Raw genomic sequence first — 24,015 nt, 5'->3', positions numbered from 1 at the left:
AATTTTATACTATCTTAGCTCTTTTATGCTTGGGTTATAAAATACCTATATGTATGCAAGATTTATTTTAATACCTGAAATTCATTTAGGCTTCCTGTATGATGAAATGGATGGAGATTGGTGAATTGGAAGATGAGAATTTACTGGGAAGTTCAATATGATTGTGGGAAAGGTTCATGAAACTGAGCTGAGCAGAAGCATTGGAGAGGACTGGGTGATGTACACCTCAACACATGGGTCAGGAGATCACCACCCTGACTTCCTCTCTTCTACAGATTTGGTCTTTAAGGACATGCACTCCTGGGATCAGAAGGACAGTAACAGTTCTGGTATAATGAGGAGCTGTGGATACTGAGTCCTGAGGGACACAGAGACTGCAGGTGTCAGCTAGTGAAAGCCTTACTCAGAAGCTACGGGAATCCAGGAAGCAACAGCTGTGCCTTCTCCCAGAGATGGTCCTTCTTGATCCAGAGCCCTCTGCTTCTGAGGGTCCTGAGAACATTTTTCTGGTCCTGAGAATGCATTTCTCTATTCAACTTCCAGGTGAGATGCTGCATCATTTCAGTGAAGCCAGCCAGAAGACCCAAAGTCCCTTAGCTCCATATTTGGATAGGACGGCAGGTGTTTTGCTCTGGTGACTTCCTAGGGAAGTGGTGAGGCGCCTGGGGCACAGGACAAGGAGAAGCAGGTTCATGAGACTGCTCCTGACTTCCCCTTCTTGACACATTCTCTTCATACATTCCCCAATATCCAAGCAGCTCCCATTCTGCTGGGCATTTGCTCTCTCTGGACAGCTGAAGGTCCATTTCCTCCGAAAGAGGAGTGTGATGGCTCTTTAGACCTATTCTGCTAATTTTGTACTGATGAGCCTTTTGGTGCTGAAGGAGTTTTGGTAAGTGTCTTAGTTCTCTAGAACTTTCCAAGGAAAGTGGCTCATTCTAGGGGTGTTGATAACAGAAAATCCTTCCCCTTGGTTCTGGAGGCTGGAGGTAGAGTGATGGGTGCATCCAGTGTGTTTCATCCCCCTGAAGCCTCTCTCCTCACCTGGCAGATGGCCCTCATCTTCCAGGGTGCTTATGTGACCTGCCTCTGTGGGCATTGTGCCCTAATCAATTCTTATCCTGGGACACCAGTCATGTTGGAATAGGTCTCACTCTCACGACCACCTGCTAAACAAATTCAAAGAACCATCTGCACATACAGTCATGTACAGTGGTTTTGGAATCCAAGATTTTCCTGAATTAATTCTGAGGCTCCAGGGCAGCCCACAGCATCCATTACTCTCTCAGTTCCTTGGCCACTTCCCGATTCATCATTCCACAGTGAGATATGTCCAGTCTCAGCGTCAGGGGCTCTGAGATCTCTGGGGAAGAAGGTGGAGGTGCCAGTAGCTTACTCCTGGTACCCTCCCTTATCTACTAACTAGTTCAAAAAGAGCTGCAGAGACTGTGTAGGTAAGGACAGCAGCACATGACCACCTACTCCTCTTCCCAGGAGCATGACATATTGACACCTTATGGTCTCAGGTCTTTTTAAATGAAGCAGTAGATGGAGAAGGACACAGAGTGCAGACCCTTGGCTTCCCCTCCATTTCTCTCCGTCCCTCCCCACGGTCTGCACCTTGATGGTTACAGCCCCACCCTGGTCTCTGGTATGTGTGGTCACATGTGAAAGGCAGTAACCTTGCTATGCATTAGTTATGGAATGAAGAACTACTGGGGAATGAGAGTGAATGAGGCTGAACCAATGATGTTCTGTGTGTGTACAAATGTGACCTAATGACTCCCAGTGTTGTGTGTACTTACAGTGAACCAGTAAAACTAAATAAAGATAAACATGAAAAACTAAATGTATTAAAGAATAGTAAATCACTCAGAAATACAATACATGTGAGTTTAACTAGTGAATGAAACCTGAACTGGATAATTTCACCTATTGTATGGATCTCACCATGAGCTCAGTGTAAGTGACACAGAGGAACTCAGATGTTTTCTCTTTGTTACGTCACCGGTGACTACACACTATTTGTCTGTACTCTCACTTTTTCGTGTTTCTACGGTGCATTTTCATTTTCTCAGAGTCCATTTAAAACTGTAATATTTTTTCAAACTAGAAAAGAAAATTAAAAACCAATTGTCTTCTAATGTTATAGTACATTACTGTGGTAGTTATGTATTCATAATTGTTCTGATCCATGTGCTTAACTATGTATTATTTAATTCCTTTTTTTTATTACATATTCTCTGTATCCAGGTCAAAAAATATTGGTGTGAAAACCTTAGAAGATGGAACGATCTCCCATGATCTTGAATAGGAAGAATTAATATTGTCAAAATGGCCATACTACCTAAAGTGCTATACAGATTCAATGCAATTCCACTTAAAATCTCACAGACGTACCTTACAGAAATAGAGCAAGCAATTATGAAATTCATCTGGAAGAATAAGAAACCCAGAATAACTAAAGCAATCCTCAGTAGAAAGAGCGAAGCAGGGGTATCACAATACCAGATCTTCAACTCTACTACAAAGCAATAGTAACAAAAACAGCATGGTATTGGTACCAAAACAGAAAGGTAGATCAATGGTACAGAATAGAGGACACGGACACAAACCCAAATAAATACAATTTTCTCATACTAGACAAAGGGGCCTAAATATGCAATGGAGAAAAGATAGCCTCTTCAACAAATGGTGCTGGGAGAATTGGAAATCCATATGCAACAGAATGAAACTAAACCCATATCTCTCACCATGTGCAAAATTAAAATCAAAATGGATTAAGGACCTCAGTATCAGACCAGAGACCCTGCAGATTATAGAAGAAAAAGTAGGTCCAGATCTTCAACGTGTCGGCTTAGGACCAGACTTCCTTAACAGGACTCCCATAGCACAAGAAATAAAAGCTAGAATCAACCACTGGGATAGATTCAAACTAAAAAGCTTTCTCTCAGCAAAGGAAACTATCAGCAATGCGAAGAAAGAGCCTACAGAGTGGGAGAATATCTTTGCCAATCATACTTCAGATAGAGCACTAATCTCCAGAATCTATAAAGAACTCAAAAAACTCTACTCCAAGAATTCAAATAATCCAGTTGACAAATGGTCTAAGGAAATGAATAGACACTTCACAGAAGAAGATCTACAAGCAATCAACAAACATATGGAAAAATGTTCAACATCTCTAGTAATCAGAGAAATGCAAATCAAAACCACCCTAACATTCCATCTCACCCCAATTAGAATGGCGATTATCAAGAATACGAGCAACAACAGGTGTTGGCGAGGATATGGGGAGAAAGGTACACTCATACATTGCTGGTGGGGTTGCAAATTAGTGCAGCCACTCTGGAAAGCAGTGTGGAGATTCCTTAGAAAACTTGGAATGGAACCACCATTTGACACAGCTATCCCACTCCTTGGCCTATACCCAAAGGACTTAAAATCAGCATACTACAGAGATACAGCCACATCAATGTTCATAGCTGCTTAATTCACAATAGCCAGACTGTGGAACCAACCTGGATGCCCTTCAGTTGGTGAATGGATAAAGAAACTGTGGTATATATATATATATACAATGGAATATTACTTAGCCATAAAGAATGATAAAATTATGGCATTTGCAGGCAAATGGGTGAAATTGAAGAATATCATTCTAAGTGAGATAAGCCAATCTCAAAAAACCAAAGGACGAATGATCTCACTGATAAGTGGATGATGACACATAATGGGGGGTGGGAGGGGTTAGTGTTAGGGTTAGAGTTAGGGTTAGGGAGGGGGGCAAGAATGGAGGAATGACTGCATAGAGGGAAAAGAGGGGTGGAAGGGGAGGGGGGAAGGGAGAAAATAACAGAATGAATCAAACAATATTACCCTCTGTAAATTTATGATTACACAAATGGTACGCCTTTACACCATGTACAAACAGAGAAACAACATGTATCCCATTTGTTTACAATAAAAAAAAGAGTGTGGATGATGGTTTTGTTGACATTGAAAACACTAGAAGAAACCCAGATAGTTTTGTGGAGATTACGTTTTTACTTTTTAATTTATTTGTGTTCTTTTGTAGGAATAAAATCAGAAATTTATTTTGGTAAAAAAAAAATTGGTGTGACTGATGTTTATTTTCTTCCTTAGTTTTCTATGTTAACCAGATTTTCAAAACATATTTTCAGTCCTTCCTGATATTTGCATTTGTTAAGCTAGAGATGTCCTCTCTCTCACTCAAATGCTCCAATATGTCACTCCTTTTTAGGGCTGCAAAGTGTATTTTTCCTGATGTGAAGCAGAAACACATGTAAGTGCACACGTATACATACAGAACACAGGAAAGGTGAGTAGAGAGGTTCCCCTGGTCAGCACCGTACTGGCTACTTTTTCTGTATTCTGTTCGCATTATTTAAAATTTACAAGAAGTTTTTCCCCTAATTTTATTGAGATGATTGTAAAAATATAATATGAGCATATGTAAGGTAAGCATTGTGATGCTTGGCACAGTGTTCCTTCTGAAAGATTACCACGCTGCAACTAATGAACACGTCCATCAGAGCTCCCATTATAAGAAAAAGGGCAAAGAGGCTTGACACCCAGTTAACACCACTCCATCCCTAAAGGTAAGGCAGGAGCGTTGATTAAATTCAGATGTACCAGTCTATATATTGTGTGTGTGTGTGTGTGTGTGTGTGTGTGTGTGGTCCAGAGGATCAAATCCCAGGCATTAAAATTGTTAGGCAAGTATCTTGTCATGAGCTATGTCCTTGGCACTTTCTATCTTCTCTACTGATACAGGCTGTTGCTGAGTTGCCCAGGCTGACCTTGACCTTGCTATCATTGGCTAGTGCCACCAGTCTGGCTGCAAGTCTGATATGATACAAAATCCTGAGTGTTGACATGACAGCTCCTCATGAGAGGGACCACTTCTGTCAAGGGGCACTCCTGATGGGAAGCCTGGTGATCTAAGCCTCTGCTACCTTGGGTTTGTCATCTGAAGATAAAACATAGTTTTGGTTTCTTCCTGTTTTTATAGGACTATGTGCATTTGCTTCTGTCTCTTGTGTAGCCATGCTGCTGTTTGCTCATTTATTTAATTTAATGATATGCTATCTGTCATGCTTGTGGAAGGAGTTTCCTTAGGATATGATGGAGCATGTCATCCACACACTTACTGTTAGGGCAGACGGCTTCAGTCTCCAGGGAGAGTCTTATGAACTTCAAGTTCAAAGTCAGTATGTCCTCACCCTTTCTCATGACCATCTGGACAGGTGCTCTTCGCCTGCTACAGTTAACCTAATGGGTAGAAGTGGACACACCTTGAAAGCAGGGGACAATTTGGGGATTTGTTTAGGAAGCAACTATTCTAGGGACATCATGAAATTGTGAAAACTGAAGGTGGTTTAAGAAAGTGAACTCTGTGCTCTGTTGAGGCCTTAGCAGAGACTGGTCATGAGAGTCAACTCAGCAATCAGACACACTGACTGGTCCAGGTTTTGCCAAGCTCTAACCCTGTGTCATGCCCACAACAGGTCCTCCTGGGTCATTGGGCCTGACAGGGCCATGATCGACCTCATCTTTAATACAGAAAGCCCTTCTGATGATTATGAGGCACACCAAACTTGGAGACCATGGCTTTAGAAGATCGTGCATTCAATTTTTCTTTTTGCTTCAAGATATACAAAATTACTGAAGGAAACCCAATGTCTTATACTTTGTTACGCTCTCATCACTTAGGAATGTGTGGGAAAGCCTTGGTGCCCAGCAAAGGAAGTAGGAGTTAGTGAAAACTTTGAAGAACTAGAACAAGTCAGCAAAAAATACATTTTAATATCCTTTAAGTACACGGTATATGTAACAAAAGAATTTTTTTTTAGATTTCATCCTGATTCTGATTTTACTCACAGTGCAGGGGAAAGGTCCCTTATTAATAGATAAAGTGGGCCTGGACTCTTGACTCCAGCACTGCTCCTAATTCTCTTGTCGATTCTCGGTGTACTCGACTTATCCTTGGCCTTCACTCTTCCTATTTGCAGAGCAATGAGTTATTAAAAACCAATACAAGAGCCGGGTGCCATGGCATGAGCCTGTAATCCCAGCAGCTCGGGAGGCTGACCCAGGAGGATCATGAGGTCAAAGCCAGCCTTAGCAAAAGCAAGGTGCTAAACAATTTGGTGACACCCTGTATCTAAATAAATTACAAAATAGGGGTGGGGATGTGACTTAGTGGTCCAGTGTCCCTGAGTTTAATTCCTGGTACACATGCACTCCAAAAACAAAACAAAACAAACAAATGAAACAAAAACCAATAACAGAAATTTCTGTAGTTGGAGTTGGAAATGGGCTGAGGGTCTGGTGACTAGGTGATCAAAATGGTGTTGCTGTTCACCTTCCACCCACTATGTAAATACCTCATGGCAGTAGTTTATAATTAGAGAATCTCAGGGGGTAGATTTGGCTCAAGGGTGCAATGCTGTCCTCTCCAGAAAGATCTAAACATCCGCCTGTCCACACAGAGGGCAGAGGAGATAGCGTCCACCTTTCATGCAATTAGTTTCTTTCCTCATCACAGTGTTGGGATTGCTCTAAGCATTTGCTGAAAAAGGAATGAGTGAATGAATGAATGTCAGCACAAGACAGTACCTCTGCAAACTTAAATTCTACAGAGTACTTCTCTGTGAATGTCAAAGTTACTGAAGGGCCAGGCCCCTAGGGAAAACATAACTCTACACAAAACAGACTCATGGGCTTCCCTGACAACAGCTGCTTCTCAACTTCAGATTAGATCTCAGCACACTGCTTGGCCTTTACTAAATGCTTGATGAATGAACAATGGAGGTAATAGGCGTATGTGAAGAGGCTAAAGAGGAGGTGAGGGGACAAGGGGTAAGGATGACTTCAGAAAATGGACTGGTCCAGACTTGGTTCATTCCATACCAGGGACAGAGGACTCTGGGACCCTCAAATGAGAAAGGATATGAAGACAAAGCCAAGGAACCAAACTATACTCAAAATTATGTTAACTACATGGCTATTGGCTTTGATGTTTGAAAATCATCTATAGATTACTAAGCCACAATGCGATTACCATTAGCACCCATTTTTAGATAAAGAAGCCAAGAACTGTCCCAAAATTGGTAGCTGGTGTCATGGTCCAAGCCCAATCTGAAAGGAGTGGTTCTTCATCCAATCGAGGACAGATCCCACCAGATCTCGGCCTTCACGTTGGCTTTTGTGCTTAGGATGTTTCAGTAAGAAAAGTGACAAGATCTGTTTTGTTTTAGTATATTGGACATCTTTCTAATATAAACTATGAGAAAACAATTCCAATTTAGTGGAAGAGATGCTGAGAGATTCGAGATTAATGTTATCCACTATTAGCATGTAAAACTGAGGGAAAGATCAGTGAATCGGGCTCATAGAATTCAGCCCCCATGGGAGATGGAAGGGTCAATTCAAAGCCACTGATGGGAAGATGAAGAAAGATGGACCCTCAGAGCTTGGGTTTTGGCTAGAATTTGTTCCTTGCTCACTATGTCAATTTTTTCTCCCAGTCCCCTCAGGCTGATTCTCTAGGTTAACATGGTGGTCACGTTTACTGTAGTAGAGAAAGGAAGTGAAGAGCTGAACCCAGTGGCAGTGTTGAAAAACTTCCTGAATCACACTTGGCCCAGGTTTCTCCAGGAAAGATTGACAGAGGGAAAGGAGGTGCTAGTACCAAGGGAGGGCTTGGAATAGGGCTCTGGAAATTTCAGAGGAGCTGGAGGCCCAGGTGACTGGATATGCCTGGATAGCAACAAACTCCTATGGCCATGAGAGTCTGCAGTGTCCATACAAGGGACAATAGTCCAAACCCCATCATGAATTAGCAGATGGAGCCATATGGGGAATGACAAAGGGAGTTGCCCTAACCTGTCTCTCATGTAGGACTGACCCAACCCCATTAAGCCCATGGTGGGCAGCCTGGGAGAGTGGTGGTCAGGGTAGCCCAGTGTTGAACAGGACACCATGGCAGACAGACCCCATCTGGCTTCCAAAGAGACCTGGTATCTCCATCACTCAAAGCCTTAGGACATGCACAAAGCTGCAGGAGGTCGTGCTAACTGAGAACATTGGAAAGTTCCATCTAGTGAGACTGGGCAGGGGTGGCAGGGTGGGGACTGCCTTGAGAAGGCAGCTGAGGAATGGATGGATGGGATTTCCAGAGACTTCAGAGACGATGCCTGGTCTGATAGGAACCATGATTCAATGCTCCAACTTGGAACTAATTTGCTGAATGAGGTAGTTCCATCCTGACCTCTCTAGTCAGGGTTGGTGTGGGAAGACAGAAAGCAGGCCTTCACAAGACTCATGGGGATGAAAAGGGGCCAAGAACAGCTAGATTTAGGTTCCCAGAACACAATTAGAAAAATGGAGGGCTATAAAGGATTCTAGGTGCAGGCTGAGCTGATGGCACCTTCTATTCAAGAGTCTGATGCTGACATTGGCTTGGAGGCAAAGGTGTCCCTCCCTGATCTTCCAAAGACCCTAAGGAGATAAAGGAACCACTTGGAGGATGTACCTTTGGGCACCTAAGGGCACAAGTGTGTGACAGCCAGCCCTGTGGAACTCAGCAGGGACCACAAAGTTCCAGCCTCAGTTTGTTCTCAGAGCAACAAGCATGGCATGGGGTTTGAGGGCTTCAGGCATGGAGACAAGGGCAGGGTTGCAGATCTGTCTTCTTGCCCTGGGAATGTTTGGGATCCCCCAGCTGGGTCATCCAGATCTCCCTTCTGGAATCACCAGCTCTCTCCTCTCTCCTCTGTGGACAGGAAAGTGGGTAGGAGGGCAGCTTCACCCAGCAGGAGACACCATCTCCTCTCTGTGGGACACCCAGTCCCTCTCATGGGCAGGACCCCTGGGGCCACACAGGCATGTCTAGATCTCCATGTCCACAGGGCAAATGTTGCCTGTTTTGTGCTTTCTGACTCACAGCTCTCTGTCTTTGGCCAGGCCCACTTTTCTAAGCAGTTGGTACACAGGCTCATCTGTACTTTGGTTGAACACGTCCATCTCGTGTGGCAGCTTGTGTACTTGCACAAATGTTGTGGGATCATGTCCACCCTTTCCACTTCCAGCTGCTCCAGCTCCAAAGTGGTGGTCACCATCTCTTCCAACCACTTGGAATGGGCATGGTTGTAGAGGTCCACACAGGGCATGAGGTCATGACCAGCCAGTTGGAATTCCTCTGTGCCTTCTTCATGTCCTCCTCTGTCTTGTTGCTCAGCTTGATCTCCAGCTGCTGGGTCTTCATCTCCAGGTCTCTCTGCCATTCTGCGAGGGCTTTCCAGGCCTTCTCCACCAATGCATAGCAACTGGCGAGTTGCTTGCAGAGGTCAGGGATATGGTGGTCACACTTTTTCATGTTTTTCTTGAAGTTCTCACGAAAGTTCATTAGGGGCTTCTCTACCTTGGGGTGAAGCTTGGCGGTGAACTTGGATGAACTTTTGCTTCATCTGCCAGTCACTTTCCTCAAATCCATTATTTAAAAAATCCACATAGTTATATTATCTCAGTGGTTGAGATTGTTGTACAATATTGGAACTTCATTAGTGATAATGTTGTTAGTTCTCAAACATGAGCTCTAATTCTAACATTATGAGAGAGTAAAGAGATTTATTGTCATTACAAAGACTCTGACATCATTACCCTATGTACGTGTATGATTACATGAATGGTATGAATCTACATCGTAAAATACCATAGAAACGAAATGATGTACCCCATTTGTGTACTATGAATCAAAATGCAGTCTGTAATACTTTTCAAAAGTATATTATCATATTAAAAATTATACAGAAATTTTAAAAAGATTCTGGAAGAAGGTATGTATAGATTGGGGATTAAGTCTTTATTTTGTTCTAAATGAGATGACCTCTTTCAAGAACTGATTTTCCTTATACACACCAGGTGGTTGCAGAAGATGTCAGTGTTGGGTCTAGACGTGATGTCAGAGACAGAAAGTCGAATGTCCTTCCATTTGTCCACTGATAATAGCTCTATTTATGGAGTCACAAGTAATATCACTGTCATGATTTGAATGCTGGCCCTCAAAATATTAATTCCATAGCCTAATTTTCCTCATTTATGAAATACATGATAAGGGGTACTATCTTTGGCTATTCAGTGCCATTTAAAACCTTGTGTATTGAAGGTTTGATCCCTAGTACAGCAATGTTCAGAGGTGGAACTTTTTGGAAGTGGTTGCGTTCTGAGTGACCTGACCTCATCAGTGGATTAATCTACTCATAGCTGACTAAATTCCTGAGTGGTGCTGGAAATTCTAGGCTGAAGGAAGTAAGTACTGGAGAGCATGACCTTGGGAAATATATCTTATCCCCATACTATTCCTTTCTCTATCCCTTTTTCTCTGATTCTAGCTGCCAAAGCTAAGAAACTTCCCTCCAACATACCCTTCCACCCTCATGTACTTCCTCACAAGGCCCAAAGGAAAAGAGATAGCCTACCCCTAAAAGGATGAGTCAAAATATATCTTTCCTCCTCAAAATTATTCTTGTCAGATATTTTGATCACAATGATGACAAGGTGACCAACAGAGAAAATTATAGCAAGAAGTGCGGTCATTACTGTGACTATACCTGACCATGTGGTTCATAAGACTTTGGTACTAGTTTGCAGAAGGAGTTTGGAAACAACTTAGAATGTGGTAAGCAGACCTTAATGCTCAACTCTTGGGAAACTTGAAAGACTAGAATGCAAATAGGAATTCAAAAAAAAAAAAAAAAAGATTGTGCTTGTGTGTTTTCAGATTGCAATGTGGATTTTATTGGGAAATTTGGACCAGAGACCACATATATTGCATTCTGGGAAAGAATTTGTCATATTTCATTCATGTCCTGAGATTTTGTGTGAAGTTGTATTTAAAGTCAATGGAATAACTAATCTGATAGAAGAAATTTCAAGGCACCACTGCATTTAACCATCGAGATGTGTATTGCTTGTACTTCTAAACTAGGTTTACAGTGAACATCGGGAGAAAGAAGAGCAGAAATATTTGAGCAAAATTTTTAGTCTAGCCACAAAAGTATGTGCAATATTGGAGTCAAGGAGGGTGTGGTTTCTGAAGGGAGTAGTGCCACTAAGGAGAAGCTAAGTACTTTGCTCTGGGACAATTGGAAGGATGACTTCAAGTCATCTTAGGAATTGACCAAATCCAACCCATCTTAGGTTTAAGGAAGTAAAAGTGTAAGCTCATTTGAATGACTTTACTTTGAAAAATGAGCATAGAGATCCTCTACTGGATATGGACCCAAGAAGTTTTTTTCTCAGAATTTACCATGCTTAGCTATCCAGGCACTAAGAGTCTTCTGTGGCTATGTATTCCTGAAACCATGAGGCAAAATAAATCATTTCTCCTTTAAGTTGTTCTGGTCAAATAATTTGATCACAGTAATGAGAAAAATCTGACTAACCCAGAGGGTGAATGTTATCCATTTTGAAATATGATTGTTCCAGTGAATTATCATATTTTGGATTATTTCACAGGCCTAAATGCAATTTCACATTTTGTATATGATAGAGACAAAAATCAGATTAATGCTGGTAGTTTTGATTGTATTATACATATTTATCTAAAATTTACTTGGTAGAATTCTAAGCCATTGTTATCACTCCATTATATATGTCTGCATAATTTATTACATCAGTTACCTTCATTTTGACCTCAATAATATTTCAAGTTCATAAGTGATTTCTGAGTCTTTGTTGTTATTCTCATCTTTGTACTTATAAGAGTCTGTGTTTTGGGGTTTAGCAACCAGTCACTTATTATCTGTTTTCTCTATATTTATGGTCCCTAAGAAAATGGGCAATATTTCTCATATTGATGTCATTTGGATAGCTATACTTTTTTCCAATTGCGCATTAAACAGACTAAATATTCTTTCATGTCTCGATAGGATTGAATGATTGTTGAGTAACTGAGATGGAATCATTGACTTCAAGAGTATAACTTTCCTCATAAAAGTTTGAGAGACAAGGCATTTGTCATATTCATGTCCATTTCCTCCACCTTGGATCGTGAAAATCTTCCATAACAATGACATCAGTCTCACCAAGTAGGAGTTCTCTGGTGAACTATTTGTATTGAATAAATATTTTAATTCCCTCAAATCTAGCAACTATTGGCATGTGCAGCCATCTCTGTAAATGTTCTCTTTCCCTTTTTTCAATCTTCCATGTCTTAATAGTCCTGCACATGACAAGCAGCCTGATCATTGGTGTTCAGAGACTGTGTTGTTATCCTAGGATTCAGTTTAGTACATATGTTTTAATCAGCTTTTTGGCTGGTGTGAATGAAAGATGAACAGAACAATTTTAACGAGGAAAAGTTTTATTTGGGGGCTTTTGGCTTCAGAGGTCTCAGTGCATAGATCGTTGACTGTGCTGCTCTGGGCCCTGGCTAAGGTAAAATGACATGGCAGAAGAACGTGATAGATGAAGTAGCTTAGGATATCACACCAGGGAGCAGAGAGACACTCCTCCCTCACCACAGACAAAATATATAACCCTAAGCCATGACCCTAATGACCCGCCTCCTCCAGTCACAACCTATCTGACAATAGTTTGTATATGGAATCATCCTAAATGCCCATCAACACAGAAATGGATGAAGAAAATGAGGCTTATATACAAAGAGGAATACCATCCATCAAAAGCATGAAATCCTGTCATTGGCAACAACACAGGTACACTCCAGTGATACTGATTTAAATAAGTCAAGCATAGAAAGATGAATTGATCGGTGCCAAATGGATATGAGAATCAAAACAGCGCTATGTTAACTCAGAAATTGGTACAAATATAAGTCATCTGAAAATAAGTGAACAAATTTCTAAAAAGAACTTCTCTATGTGCACTTGAGAACGAATCTTCTCCAAAGGCACTTACTCCTCATTACCTAGAAAGAGCAAAATACTTTCTCACTTATAGAAACAGATTCACTGAATCTACTTCAGGACAGTCATTATGTCATGTCAGTATTTTTTTTTTTTTTTTGGTAATCAGGATAAATTTACTTCATATTTTTATGTGAGTGTTCTTGTGGTTGATGGAATGTTTGACCTTCTTTTAAAATAATCACATTGATACATTTCTATATATTAACTATTATTTATCCATTTTGAACCAAATATGGTTAAGATGATAAAACCCTCACAATGCCATCTTGGTTCAAAATCTAATCTACTCAAATGTGCTGAGTCAATGGACAACCTGTCATAGTATTAGACTTTTTTTGTACTAAGAATTTAAGCCAGGGCTGCTTTACTACTGATCAGACATTATTACCTCGTGTACATGTGTGACTGCATAACCGATGTGATCCTGCAATAGGTATAATCAGAAAAATGAGAGTTTACACTCCATTTACGTATGGTCTATCAAGATGTATAAATCATTCTACTGTCATGTACAAATAATTTGAACAAATAAAATTTTAAAACTAAAATCTAATTAAGATTAAGGACCATAATTTCAAACCACAGAGCCCATTGATAACAAACCTATAGAAATCCTGTGACAATATTGATAAAGGTATGCATGAAGTTCTAACCAGGGAGTCACGATCCTGTATATTTGTTTTTTGCCATCATCACTGACCACACAAAAGGATGAAAAACTTCTGTGCAAATATAACTCGTAAAAATTAAGGTTCAATAAACATCGATGACACATTGGGAAAGACACCATTGGATATGTGTATTTTTACATCATCTTGGTTTATAATTAAATAAATTGCAAATTATACCCACATATGTAGAATGTATTTTGCTACTCTACATAAAAATAAGTGTACTTGATATGAGTGATTGTATGGATTCATTTACAACTTAAAATCAATACTGAAATTTTTTAGAGAAGTTTTATTTGCCAGGTACAAGAAATGGAGATGAGCAGGAACAAAAGAGACAGTGAAAGGTGTAGATTTGACCTCAGGGGTCAGGAATCCATCCCTCCTGAGCCTTCAATGCTACAGAGTTGGTCTTCAAGGATATGCACTCCTGGGGTCACCGTGAGAGTAAAGTTTCTGAACTAATGAGGAGCTTAGGAATTTGAGCCCCCAGGGAAATGGAGGTGATAGGAGTCACCCTGTGACCTCCTCACTCAGCCACCCTGCCCCTGTCAGGAAGAAGCACCCGAGCCTCCTCCCAGAGATGACTCTTCCTGAACAGGAGCGTGTTCACTCACCTGCTCTCTCTGCACTTCCTGAGACAGATCTGCCATCTCCAATGTCCCAGTGAGATTCTGAGCATCATTTCCCTGGAAGCCAACCATGAACTCGAGTCCCTTAAGTAATGCTAGGGAAACCAGGCTGAGTGTGTCACCAGAGTTTGATCCTGGGGAGCAGGGAGGAGGGTAAGAAACAAGGGAGGGAGAAACATGATGAGGGCCAATCATCACACCCTCCTGACCCCTGTCTCGTCCTCTGCACACATATATTTGCTCTGGTGCTCCCCAGCTCTCAGGCTGCTGGTCTCATTCTGCACAAGGACAGGGTCCATTTCTTTCTGAGTGGAAATCAGCCTTTCCTCAAAGATGATGATTGCTACAAAGCCCGCTTGAACTCTGTATTCAGGTTGGGGAGGGGGTTTGTGAGTGCATTAATTACTAGGGCTGTCATAACCAGGCAGCAGAATCTTGGTCATTTAGCAATCACATTTTAAGTACTCACAGTTCTGGAGTTAGAAATATGAAGATCAAGGGGTCCACAGGTTTGTTTTCTAACTTGTTTCCAAATGATGGTGTTACTGCTGGACATACATGCTATTATAGTTACACCCCATTTTTTGCTTTAGATTCTTCACTGACATGAAAGCTAGAAACCAAACAGCCATTTCAGAATTCCTCCTGCTGGGACTGACACAGAATCCAGCACTGCAGCTCCTCATCTTCAGCCTCTTCCTATCCATGTACCTGGTCACCATCCTGGGGAACCTGCTCATCATCCTGGACGTCAGCTCTGACTCCCACCTCCACATCCCCATGTACTTCCTCCTCTGCAGTCTGTCTGTTAATGACATCTGCTTAAGAACAAGCACAGTCCCCAAGATGCTGGTGAACATCGTGAGACAGGATCATAGCATCACCTACACCGGATGCCTCTGCCAGGTCTACTTTTTCATAGTTTTTGTTGGCTTGGAAAATTGTCTCATTACAGTGATGGCCTATGACCGCTATGTGGCCATTTGTCACCCCCTGAGATACATAGTCATCATGAATCCTCGTCCCTGTGCATTCCTTGTTCTACTCTCCCTGCTCCTCAACTCTGTACATGCCCTTCTCCACACTGTGATGCTGCTGCACCTGTCCTTCTGCACAGACCTGAAGATCCCCCATTTCTGTGAACTTGCTCAGGTCATTAAACTCTCCTGTTCTGATACCCTCATCAATAACCTGCTGGTGTGTTTGTTGGCTGCTCTTTTTGCTGGTGTTCCTCTCTCTAGAATCATTTCCTCTTACATTCCCATTGTGTCCTCTGTCTTGAGAATGCCGTCATCAGGAAGCATAAAGCCTTTGGCACCTGTGGGTCTCACCTGTCTGTCATCTCCTTGTTCTCTGGGACAGTATTTGGGGTGTACATTAGTTCTGCAGTGACTGACTCCTCCAGGGATTCTGCAGTAGCTTCAGTGATGTATTCTGTGGTCCTTCAGATGCTGAACCCCTTTATCTACAACCTGAGGAACAGGGACATAAAGTCGCTGTGAGGATGCTCATGAGTAGGAGCAGCCTCTGTTCTGTGATGTTTCCTTTGGACTTGTGTTTCTAGAGGGAGCAAGAAGGACAGGGTTCCTGGTTAGTCAGAATGCCTGCACTTTCTGTCACTGCATTCTGCTAAGTTGATGAGATGTGTAATGACCAGGTGCCTTTTACTCCCCTGTAACTTCCCAATCCTCATGGAAAACTCTGAGAGGTTTGACAGTTTTTGCTTGTCCAGAGTCAGAGCCTACTGCAGAGATCCTATTGTTAGCACACTCTTAAAGAAAGGCAGTTTGGAGAAGGTAGACATGGTAGGGATAGTATCTCAACAAAGCACAGGGAAGGGGGAGAGGGTGAGGTTGATCAACAGGTGCTACATTACTGTTTGATGTGAAGAATCAGTTCTGGTGTTTGATGGCACAATAGGGTGAACATAATTTGCAATAATGTATTATATACCTTAAAAATAGTTAGAAAGGAGAAATTTGAATGATCTCACCATGAGCCATGGAAGTTTAAGTTGATGTATGTGCCAATGCTATGTGCCCAAGTAGCTCAAAAACCAGCGTATCTGAGAACCCAAACATCTCACTCTATCTGATATGTGTGTACAAATATTATGTCAATAAACAGTAAACAAATTTGTAAAAATTGGAAATAAAATGAAGCTCTACCAATGTCCCTGGCAATTTCCTCCTAAGACATGCCCTCCTTACCTGCAAAGAGCAAGTACATTCTTATTGATGGAAATAAATCTGGAGAGCCCTTCAATCAGCAGTCAGGGATCCAGGGAGTTCCCCTCACAAGGGGGCAATGGAACCTCAGTTCTCCCTGAGCAGGTTCTTTACTTTAGCCAGTGGAAAGAATTCCAAGTTGCATCAAGAGCAAGACACAAGGTGTTTCATGTGATGACAGCAAACGTATGTAAACCCAAAGGCAGGGTGCAGATGCCCCTCTTCTCTGAGAAGAGAAGATGGTGATGTGCCCAGGATGAGCTCTGATCATATATATGATGTTCCTGGGAATAGATATGCAGGTTCTTAAGCAAGTATTGTAAAATGAAATCTCACATCAACTGTTTGATATTTGGGGTTCAGAATGCTCCTTTCTGGTTAAGCTTCCTAGCCATGAACCAGTTCTGGGCACATCACTAAGGATGTTGAATGGGGGAAAAAATTAAATTGATTATGGTTTGTTCTAGTTGGTGTGATACAGCATGTGCTGGGGGTTTTCTTCACCTAACTAAAGGGGATGAGCATGACTGGTCGTGCTCATAGATCTGGGTCTCCATCTACTGGAGTCTCTTTCTCCCCCTGAGAGCCCACCCACCTCACTTTGGTTTCAGTCCATTCACCATTTTGTTTGCTGTGTTACTATTTCCTTTGCAGTTTGCAGAAATTTGGACCTCGTTTTATAATCCCATTGCTGACTCCCATTTTATCAACTATTCCTTTATTAAAGTCTCAATGATGTAAGATGGCCATGAAAGACATCACAGTGCCATCTGGCTGTAAATTGTAGATGATCTACTTTGAAAAGTATAAATTCATGTAATAAGAGTTAATATTGTATAAGGTACAGTGATTAACATGTAAAATATTGAAGTTCTTAAATATAAAAGTTATATAAGTTTTAAAATTTTACAGTGAGCATCAACATGGACCAACATTTCTACCTACTAAATGAAGCTTGAAATCTTCCCAAGTGTGCACAGTGCAGGGACATATCAACATACCAACAATAAATAAATGAATAAAAACCAAATCTAGAGAGAGAATGAAATTCACAAATATTCAGCAAACATTCAATGACTTTTTTTTCTTTTTTTTTATAATGTATTTTTTTTATTGTAAACAAGTGGGATACATGTTGTTTCTCTGTTTGTACATGGTGTAAATGCATACCATTTGTGTAATCATAAATTTACATAGAGTAATGTTGTTTGATTCATTCTGTTATTTTTCCCTTCCCCCCACCCCTCCCACCCCTCTTTTCCCTCTATACATATATATATTGGTTCAGCCTACTGACACTGAACCCTTCTTTGTGCAGTCACTGATCTCTTTCAAGCTTTCCTTAATCAATCATATATCTCACATGCCACTTTCATGCTCTGTCTTTGGCCTTTCTTCAATCTACCCACTGATTTGGCACAACTGGGTTGTAGACAAGACATTCTAAATCCAAACCTTATATTCTACCTCTTGTCCCCAAATGTTCATGACCAATTCACAATATAAAATGCATTCAGTTCATCTCCCAGAGTCCCCAGAGTCTTCAGAGTTCCAACATTACTGAAAAGCCCAAGTCCAAAGTCTCCTCCGATACACCATGTGGTTTGTCACCAGCATGCACAGTAGCCGCTTTGGACCACAGCTGCAGTGGACTTGAGTACATGAGCAGTTCTCATGCCTGGTGAAATGAATCCTGAGGGTAAAACTTCTTAGGTGGCCTTGCATGACCAGGTTGCTGCCAATATCCTCTTAGAGCTGAGTTTTTCAGTGAGTTTTATTTTTGGGCCCTGAAGCCTGAAACCAGCAGGCTATGGTCAATGCTGAGAGTCCCTTAAAGCATCTTTCCTATTGTCAGGATGCAGAGTACCTTTCAGGTACTTGGTCAGAATGCGAGGTATTTAACTTCTCTGAAGTGGCAGTAACTTCTTCAGCAACATCACATTCCTGAGCTCCAATTTTACACATACATTTGGGTCAAACCACAAATTTTCAAATTGTTCTCTTCTCTTTTACTTCTTTTTCTAACATTAAACCTGACTAAAATATCCAGCAATATTCATGCAATTGCTGGAATCCCATACTGTCTTCTAATTTCCTCCTTCTGATTAATGAGTACAACACTTCTAAATTTAGCTTCACATGTCCTCAAATCTCAGGACAAGCAAAATATAGACTAGTTCTTTGACAGATGTAAGGTGAATGGACTTCAGTCCAACTCCCTTTAGATTCCATCTGAAACCTTATGAGCACAATCTTTGCTGTTCACGTTTCTAATGAAATTCTGATCTTCTGAACTCCCACAGAATTGCCTAGTAAGCTTTACTAACTACATTCTACAGCTTCTCTGTCCTTCATCTCCACACTTTTACAAACCCTTTGCACTAACCAGCTCCAAGAGCTGTGTACAACCTGATCAGGTAGAGTCACAGCGATGACCCCAATTCTCAGTACCAATATCTATATTAGATTTTCATTGTTGTGGCAAAACAAGTTTTTGAAGTGAAGATTTATTTTACCTCAAAGTGTCAGGGGATTCAGTACATGGCCAGCTGGCTCCCAGGCACAAATTTCATGCTGGAAGGCATGAAAGAGGAAAAGTACTCAGTATGTTTTGGTCGGACAGCAGGGAAGACAAAGAGGGAATCAACCCTTCCAGCACAGGCCAATTGTGACTTACTTCCTCCAACTAGATGCTTTTTCCCAGTAGTCCATCCAGTTATCAATCGATTAATCTGTCAGATAGAGAGTATCCACTGATGAGGTCGAAGTCATCGTTAAACAACCATTTCTAAAACTGTCACCTCTGAACCTTGCTGAATGAGGAACAGTGATTTCAACACAGAAGCGTTGGTAGGGGGGACATTCCAGATCCAAACCAAACACCTCCTCCACCACATAATGTTTCTATGTAATACCGAGCTACTATAGGCACATAACAACAGGCAAAACAAACATGAAACAAAATCCAAAGGCATGAGCAAAAATAAAACTTTCCTTATTTCAATGATTTATCTTGATTTTTGTTACAGCAACAGACAGGTGTCTAAAAAGCATTTTAATAAATATTTATAAATACATGATTTAGACCCACATATATAATACATGGTGACAACTAAAATGGAACCAAGCTTCCTTAAAGCATTAATTAAATAGAGATGACGTTGATTTTGACCTAAAAGGAGACCGTGAATTCATTTGAGGAATACCCCATGTTATGTGGACAAAGTCTGTGAGATGGAGTTGAGCAGAAATAATGGAGAGAACTGAGTGGTGTGACCATGGCCTCTTGGGTCAGGAATCAGTCTTCCTGAATCCCTCACTTCTGCAGAGTTGGTCTTTAAGGACATACACTCTTGAGATCAGAGTGCTAACTAAAATATCTATTATAATGAGGATTTTGGATATTGAGCCCCAGAGATTCAGACTATAGAATTCAGCTTCAGATCACCTCACTCAACATCCATGCCCCAGGCAGGAAGCAACAACTGAGCCCCTTCCCAGAACCCCTTCCTGGCCAGTCTTCACTGATGCATTTAATCTGTCTGTATTTCCTGAGGACACATCTTCCATATTCAATATCCAGGTGAGATGTTGAACAATATTATTGAAACCAACTAACTAACTAAAGTTTTTTAGTTAATATTTTGAAAATGTTATTCATGTATCTATTTCATTTCTTCTCTGATATATTTTAATTCATATATATTTCATCATATGCCCATACTGAATGAATATATCGGTATCAGTCATGTTCCCTTCATTTTTTTCTACCTGACCATCATTCCCAAAGGTAGTTTAGGTACATTAAAGACTTCCCTGATATTGCATTCATCATGGAAGGGATGGTCCCTTTCCTCAACGGCCCTGACACACTACCAATTTCTGAGGAAGGAATAATATTGCATGACATTTCATAAAGGACCAAACAGGAAATGTCAGTATGAGAGTCTGATAAGTGAAGCACTGTTCTGGGCACTTTGTTCTATCCACTTCCCATTCTGAAACATCCCCCACAGTTTCTTCCAGTTTCATTTAAGCAAAATTCAATAAAATTTTCATATATTCAAGATATACAAAGTGATGGTAGGAGATGCATATATACACAGAGTGTGTGAGACCAGTGTTTCACCAAATGGTAATGCTGCCATAGCATCTTCCCCTTGAGAACAGGGACCATTTCTCTGCAAGGATGCTCATACTTGAACCCTGATTAACTTGTGGGTTCACCTTATAATATTTTATTTTCTGAATAGCCATAAATCATTCATATTTTCATCTGTTATATTAACTATTTCACCTATTTTTACACTTAGCAGATTTTTGAAAAAAATGATATGCCACCTATCAAGAGAAGAACTCTCTTAAGATAGAACAGAGAATCCCATAATGAGTTCCCTGAATTTATTATAATTAACTGCTAAAGGACATGGCTTATGATACTAGGGGGTAGTTTTGTGAACTTCAATTTTGGAGGCACCATTTTCTAATCTTTCCTCAGATTCACATGGATGGATGTCTTCTGCCTGCTATCATTAAATTCATGGGTAGAGATTGACATATTTTTAAGGCAAGAGAAAGTCTAGGGATTATGATCAGGAAGAAAATATTAAAGATGCACAGGAAAACTATGAAGTCTGAGTCATCATTTAGGAATATAAGTTCTGTACTATTCAGAGGCATAAACAGGGCCATCAGATATATATCAGATATGTCAGAATATTTGAGAACAAACCCAGTCTAGGTCTCTGTGGATCTCACATTCATGTTGTAAACTCATCGTACCTTAGTGTCCTCATGGATGAAGGAGGATGATACTAACAACTCAAACATGTACAATTTGGCAAGATTTTCAGATGATCTGAAGCAAGCCAAAGTTGTGGAGTCAGGGCTATAGAAAACAAAATTCAAAATTTCACTCTGGCCTTTTAAAGATATCTTTGAGTAATTTTGATTGAAAATTGTGCCCTGTCATTTGTTTCCTTCTCAGCACTCTGCACATAACAGAGGGTTGGCAATCAATCATATTTATTTAAATAAAATGAGGGGAGGGAAAAGAGGAATGACCGAAAAGTAATAGATGGAGAGAGCAGTAGTGGAAAATATCATAAAGTTCACTTGAAAATACAATACCCATTATTTATTTTTATTTTTTAGGATTCCTAAAATTCTTAATACATTTCCATGATGGTACGTGCCTTTAACCTCACTGGCTTGAGAGGTTGAGACAGGAGGATCACAAGTTCAAAGCCAGTTTCAGCAACTTAGAAAGGCTCTAAGCAACATATGTGAAACCTGTTTCTAAATAAAAAATTTAAAAACGGGTTGGAAATGTGGCTCAGGGGCTAAATATCCTGGGTTCAGTTCTTGGTACCAAAGGAAAAAAATCATCATATATCAAAACCATCCAGAGGGCTTGTTAAATCATAGATTGCAGGTCTTCCATCCCCAGTTAAAGAATTTGCCTCTCTTACAAAACAAGGGCTAGAGGATGAAATAATTCAGCGTGTGTGAGTCTAATAATTTCTCCAAATTGTCTTTGCTCTGATGTCTACCTCTGTCCACGTTCTACAGGATCTACAGGATGCTAGTGCTATTCATCTCTTATGTCTTTGTCTTCTGAGCACAAATTGTTGCTTTTTGTGCATTTTAACAAGCCTGCAAATTTTATCTTTTCTCTCATTCACTTATTTTTGTTTTCTCAGTCATATGCCACCTACCAGCATAGGGAGATAAATTTCCTCCATATGCGATAGACTTCAGAATTTTATGTACATATTTCTATTACACAGCATAAAATAGTTCTGAAACAAAAGTCATCTCTCTTTATTGTATTCTCAGCACTTTTCATCACATGTGAAAAAGTTAATTCTCAAAAAAACGAGGGTGAATAAAAGAGTATAGGAAAGAAGGTGAGGAAGATGAAGGAAGAAGAGAGAAGCAGAGGGAAAGATTTCGATGTTCATTTGGGCTTTCATTTAAAAGAGATAATCTTGAGCAGCAATTCACATGTATAACTAATTAGAACAAATAAAATTTTTAAAAAATTTTAAAAGTTAACATGTGAGGATGTTTGTTAAATCATGCAGTGTTGTTCCTCATCCCGGAGCTCATTATCAGTAGGGCTGCTATGGGTTCCTTATATCAGCATTTCTCACAAGTCCCTAAGTCATGCTGCTGCTGCTTGGGCCCAGAAATCACAGCTTTTCTTGTCATGTTGCCCATCTTTGGCTTTAGATTCACCGTTAACATGGAAACAGGAAACAACACAGCTGGTTTAGAATTCCTGCTCCTGGAACTGACAGAGGACCCAGCACTGCAGCCGCTCCTCTTCAGCCTCTTCCTGTCCATGTACCTGGTCACCATCCTGGGAAACCTGCTCATCATCCTGGCTGTGAATTCTGACCCCCACCTCCACACCCCCATGTACTTCTTCCTCTCCAATCTGTCCTTTACTGATATCTGCTTGAGCACAAGCACCATCCCCAAGATGCTGGTCAACATCCAATCACAGAGACAGAGCATCTCCTACACAGGCTGCCTCTCCCAGGTCTTCTTTGTCCTGGCTTTTCTTGTCTTAGAGAACTGTCTCCTCACAGCAATGGCCTATGACCGCTATGTGGCCATTTGTCACCCACTGATGTACACCATCATCATGAATCCTTCCCTCTGTGTGACACTGGTTCTGATATCTCTGGGAATCAGCTCTGTGGATGCCCTCCTCCACACTCTGATGGTGCTGAGGTTGTCCTTCTGCACTAACCTGCAGATCCCCCACTTCTTCTGTGAACTAGCTCAGGTCATCGAGCCTGCCTGTTCTGATACCCTCATCAATAACATTTTGGTTTATTTTTTCTCTATCATATTGGCTGGTAGTTCTCTGTCTGGAATCATTTTCTCATATACTCAAATTGTCTCTTCTCTTTGGAGAAGGCCATCAGCAGGCAGAAAATATAAAGCCTTTTCCACCTGTGGGTCACATCTCTTAGTTGTTTTCTTGTTCTATGGCACAGGTTTTGGTGTGTATTTTAGCTCTGCAGTTACTGAGTCATCCAGGAAGACTGCAGTGGCTTCGATGATGTACACTGTGGTCCCCCAAATGCTGAACCCCTTTATCTACAGCCTGAGGAACAGGGATGTGAGGGAAGCCCTGAGGAAAATATTAAGTAGAATAACATTCTTCAGGTGATTGTCATCTTATTTAAGCCAGTTTTCCAAAGTACATCCAGGGAACATTTAACACTCTCATGCAAAACTTAATGTTGTATTTGTGAGGAAAACAATTTTTCTGTGGAGAAAGAGGCCAGTTTTGGAGGAGATATTAGGTGTGTTTAAAAAAAGCAGTGAAAGAAACAACGATCAGGTAGGATTAAAGATCACTACTTTCCAACAAACAGAAAATCTTCTCAATGTCATCTCTCCATGTGTGGAAATAAAATATCAGCAGAACATGACCGTCTGTCATTGGAGCAGGAGGCAGAGAGGGTGGCACAAGGAAAAGCCTTCAGCACCTCTCTCGTGGACAGCTCCC

At 40.9% G+C, this 24,015-nt stretch overlaps 1 protein-coding gene across 1 annotated transcript; it reads left to right on the top strand.

The window, feature by feature from the left end:
• Positions 1 to 22,733: 22,733 nt before the first annotated feature.
• LOC306646120 (olfactory receptor 7G2-like) lies at positions 22,734 to 23,673 on the top strand (the record flags this gene model as incomplete). Its single annotated transcript, XM_079114584.1, has 1 exon — positions 22,734 to 23,673. The coding sequence occupies exon 1, from the start codon at positions 22,735 to 22,737 to the stop codon at positions 23,671 to 23,673; it is 939 nt and encodes a 312-aa protein (XP_078970710.1). The 5' UTR covers position 22,734.
• Between the last annotated feature and the right edge of the window lie 342 nt (positions 23,674 to 24,015).

Source organism: Sciurus vulgaris, assembly GCF_902686455.1.
Source record: "Sciurus vulgaris genome assembly, chromosome: 16".
In the NCBI taxonomy this organism is placed as follows: Eukaryota; Metazoa; Chordata; class Mammalia; order Rodentia; family Sciuridae; genus Sciurus; species Sciurus vulgaris.
The sequence above is the reverse complement of the archived record's forward strand: the minus strand, read 5'-3'. Positions and strand labels throughout refer to the sequence as shown.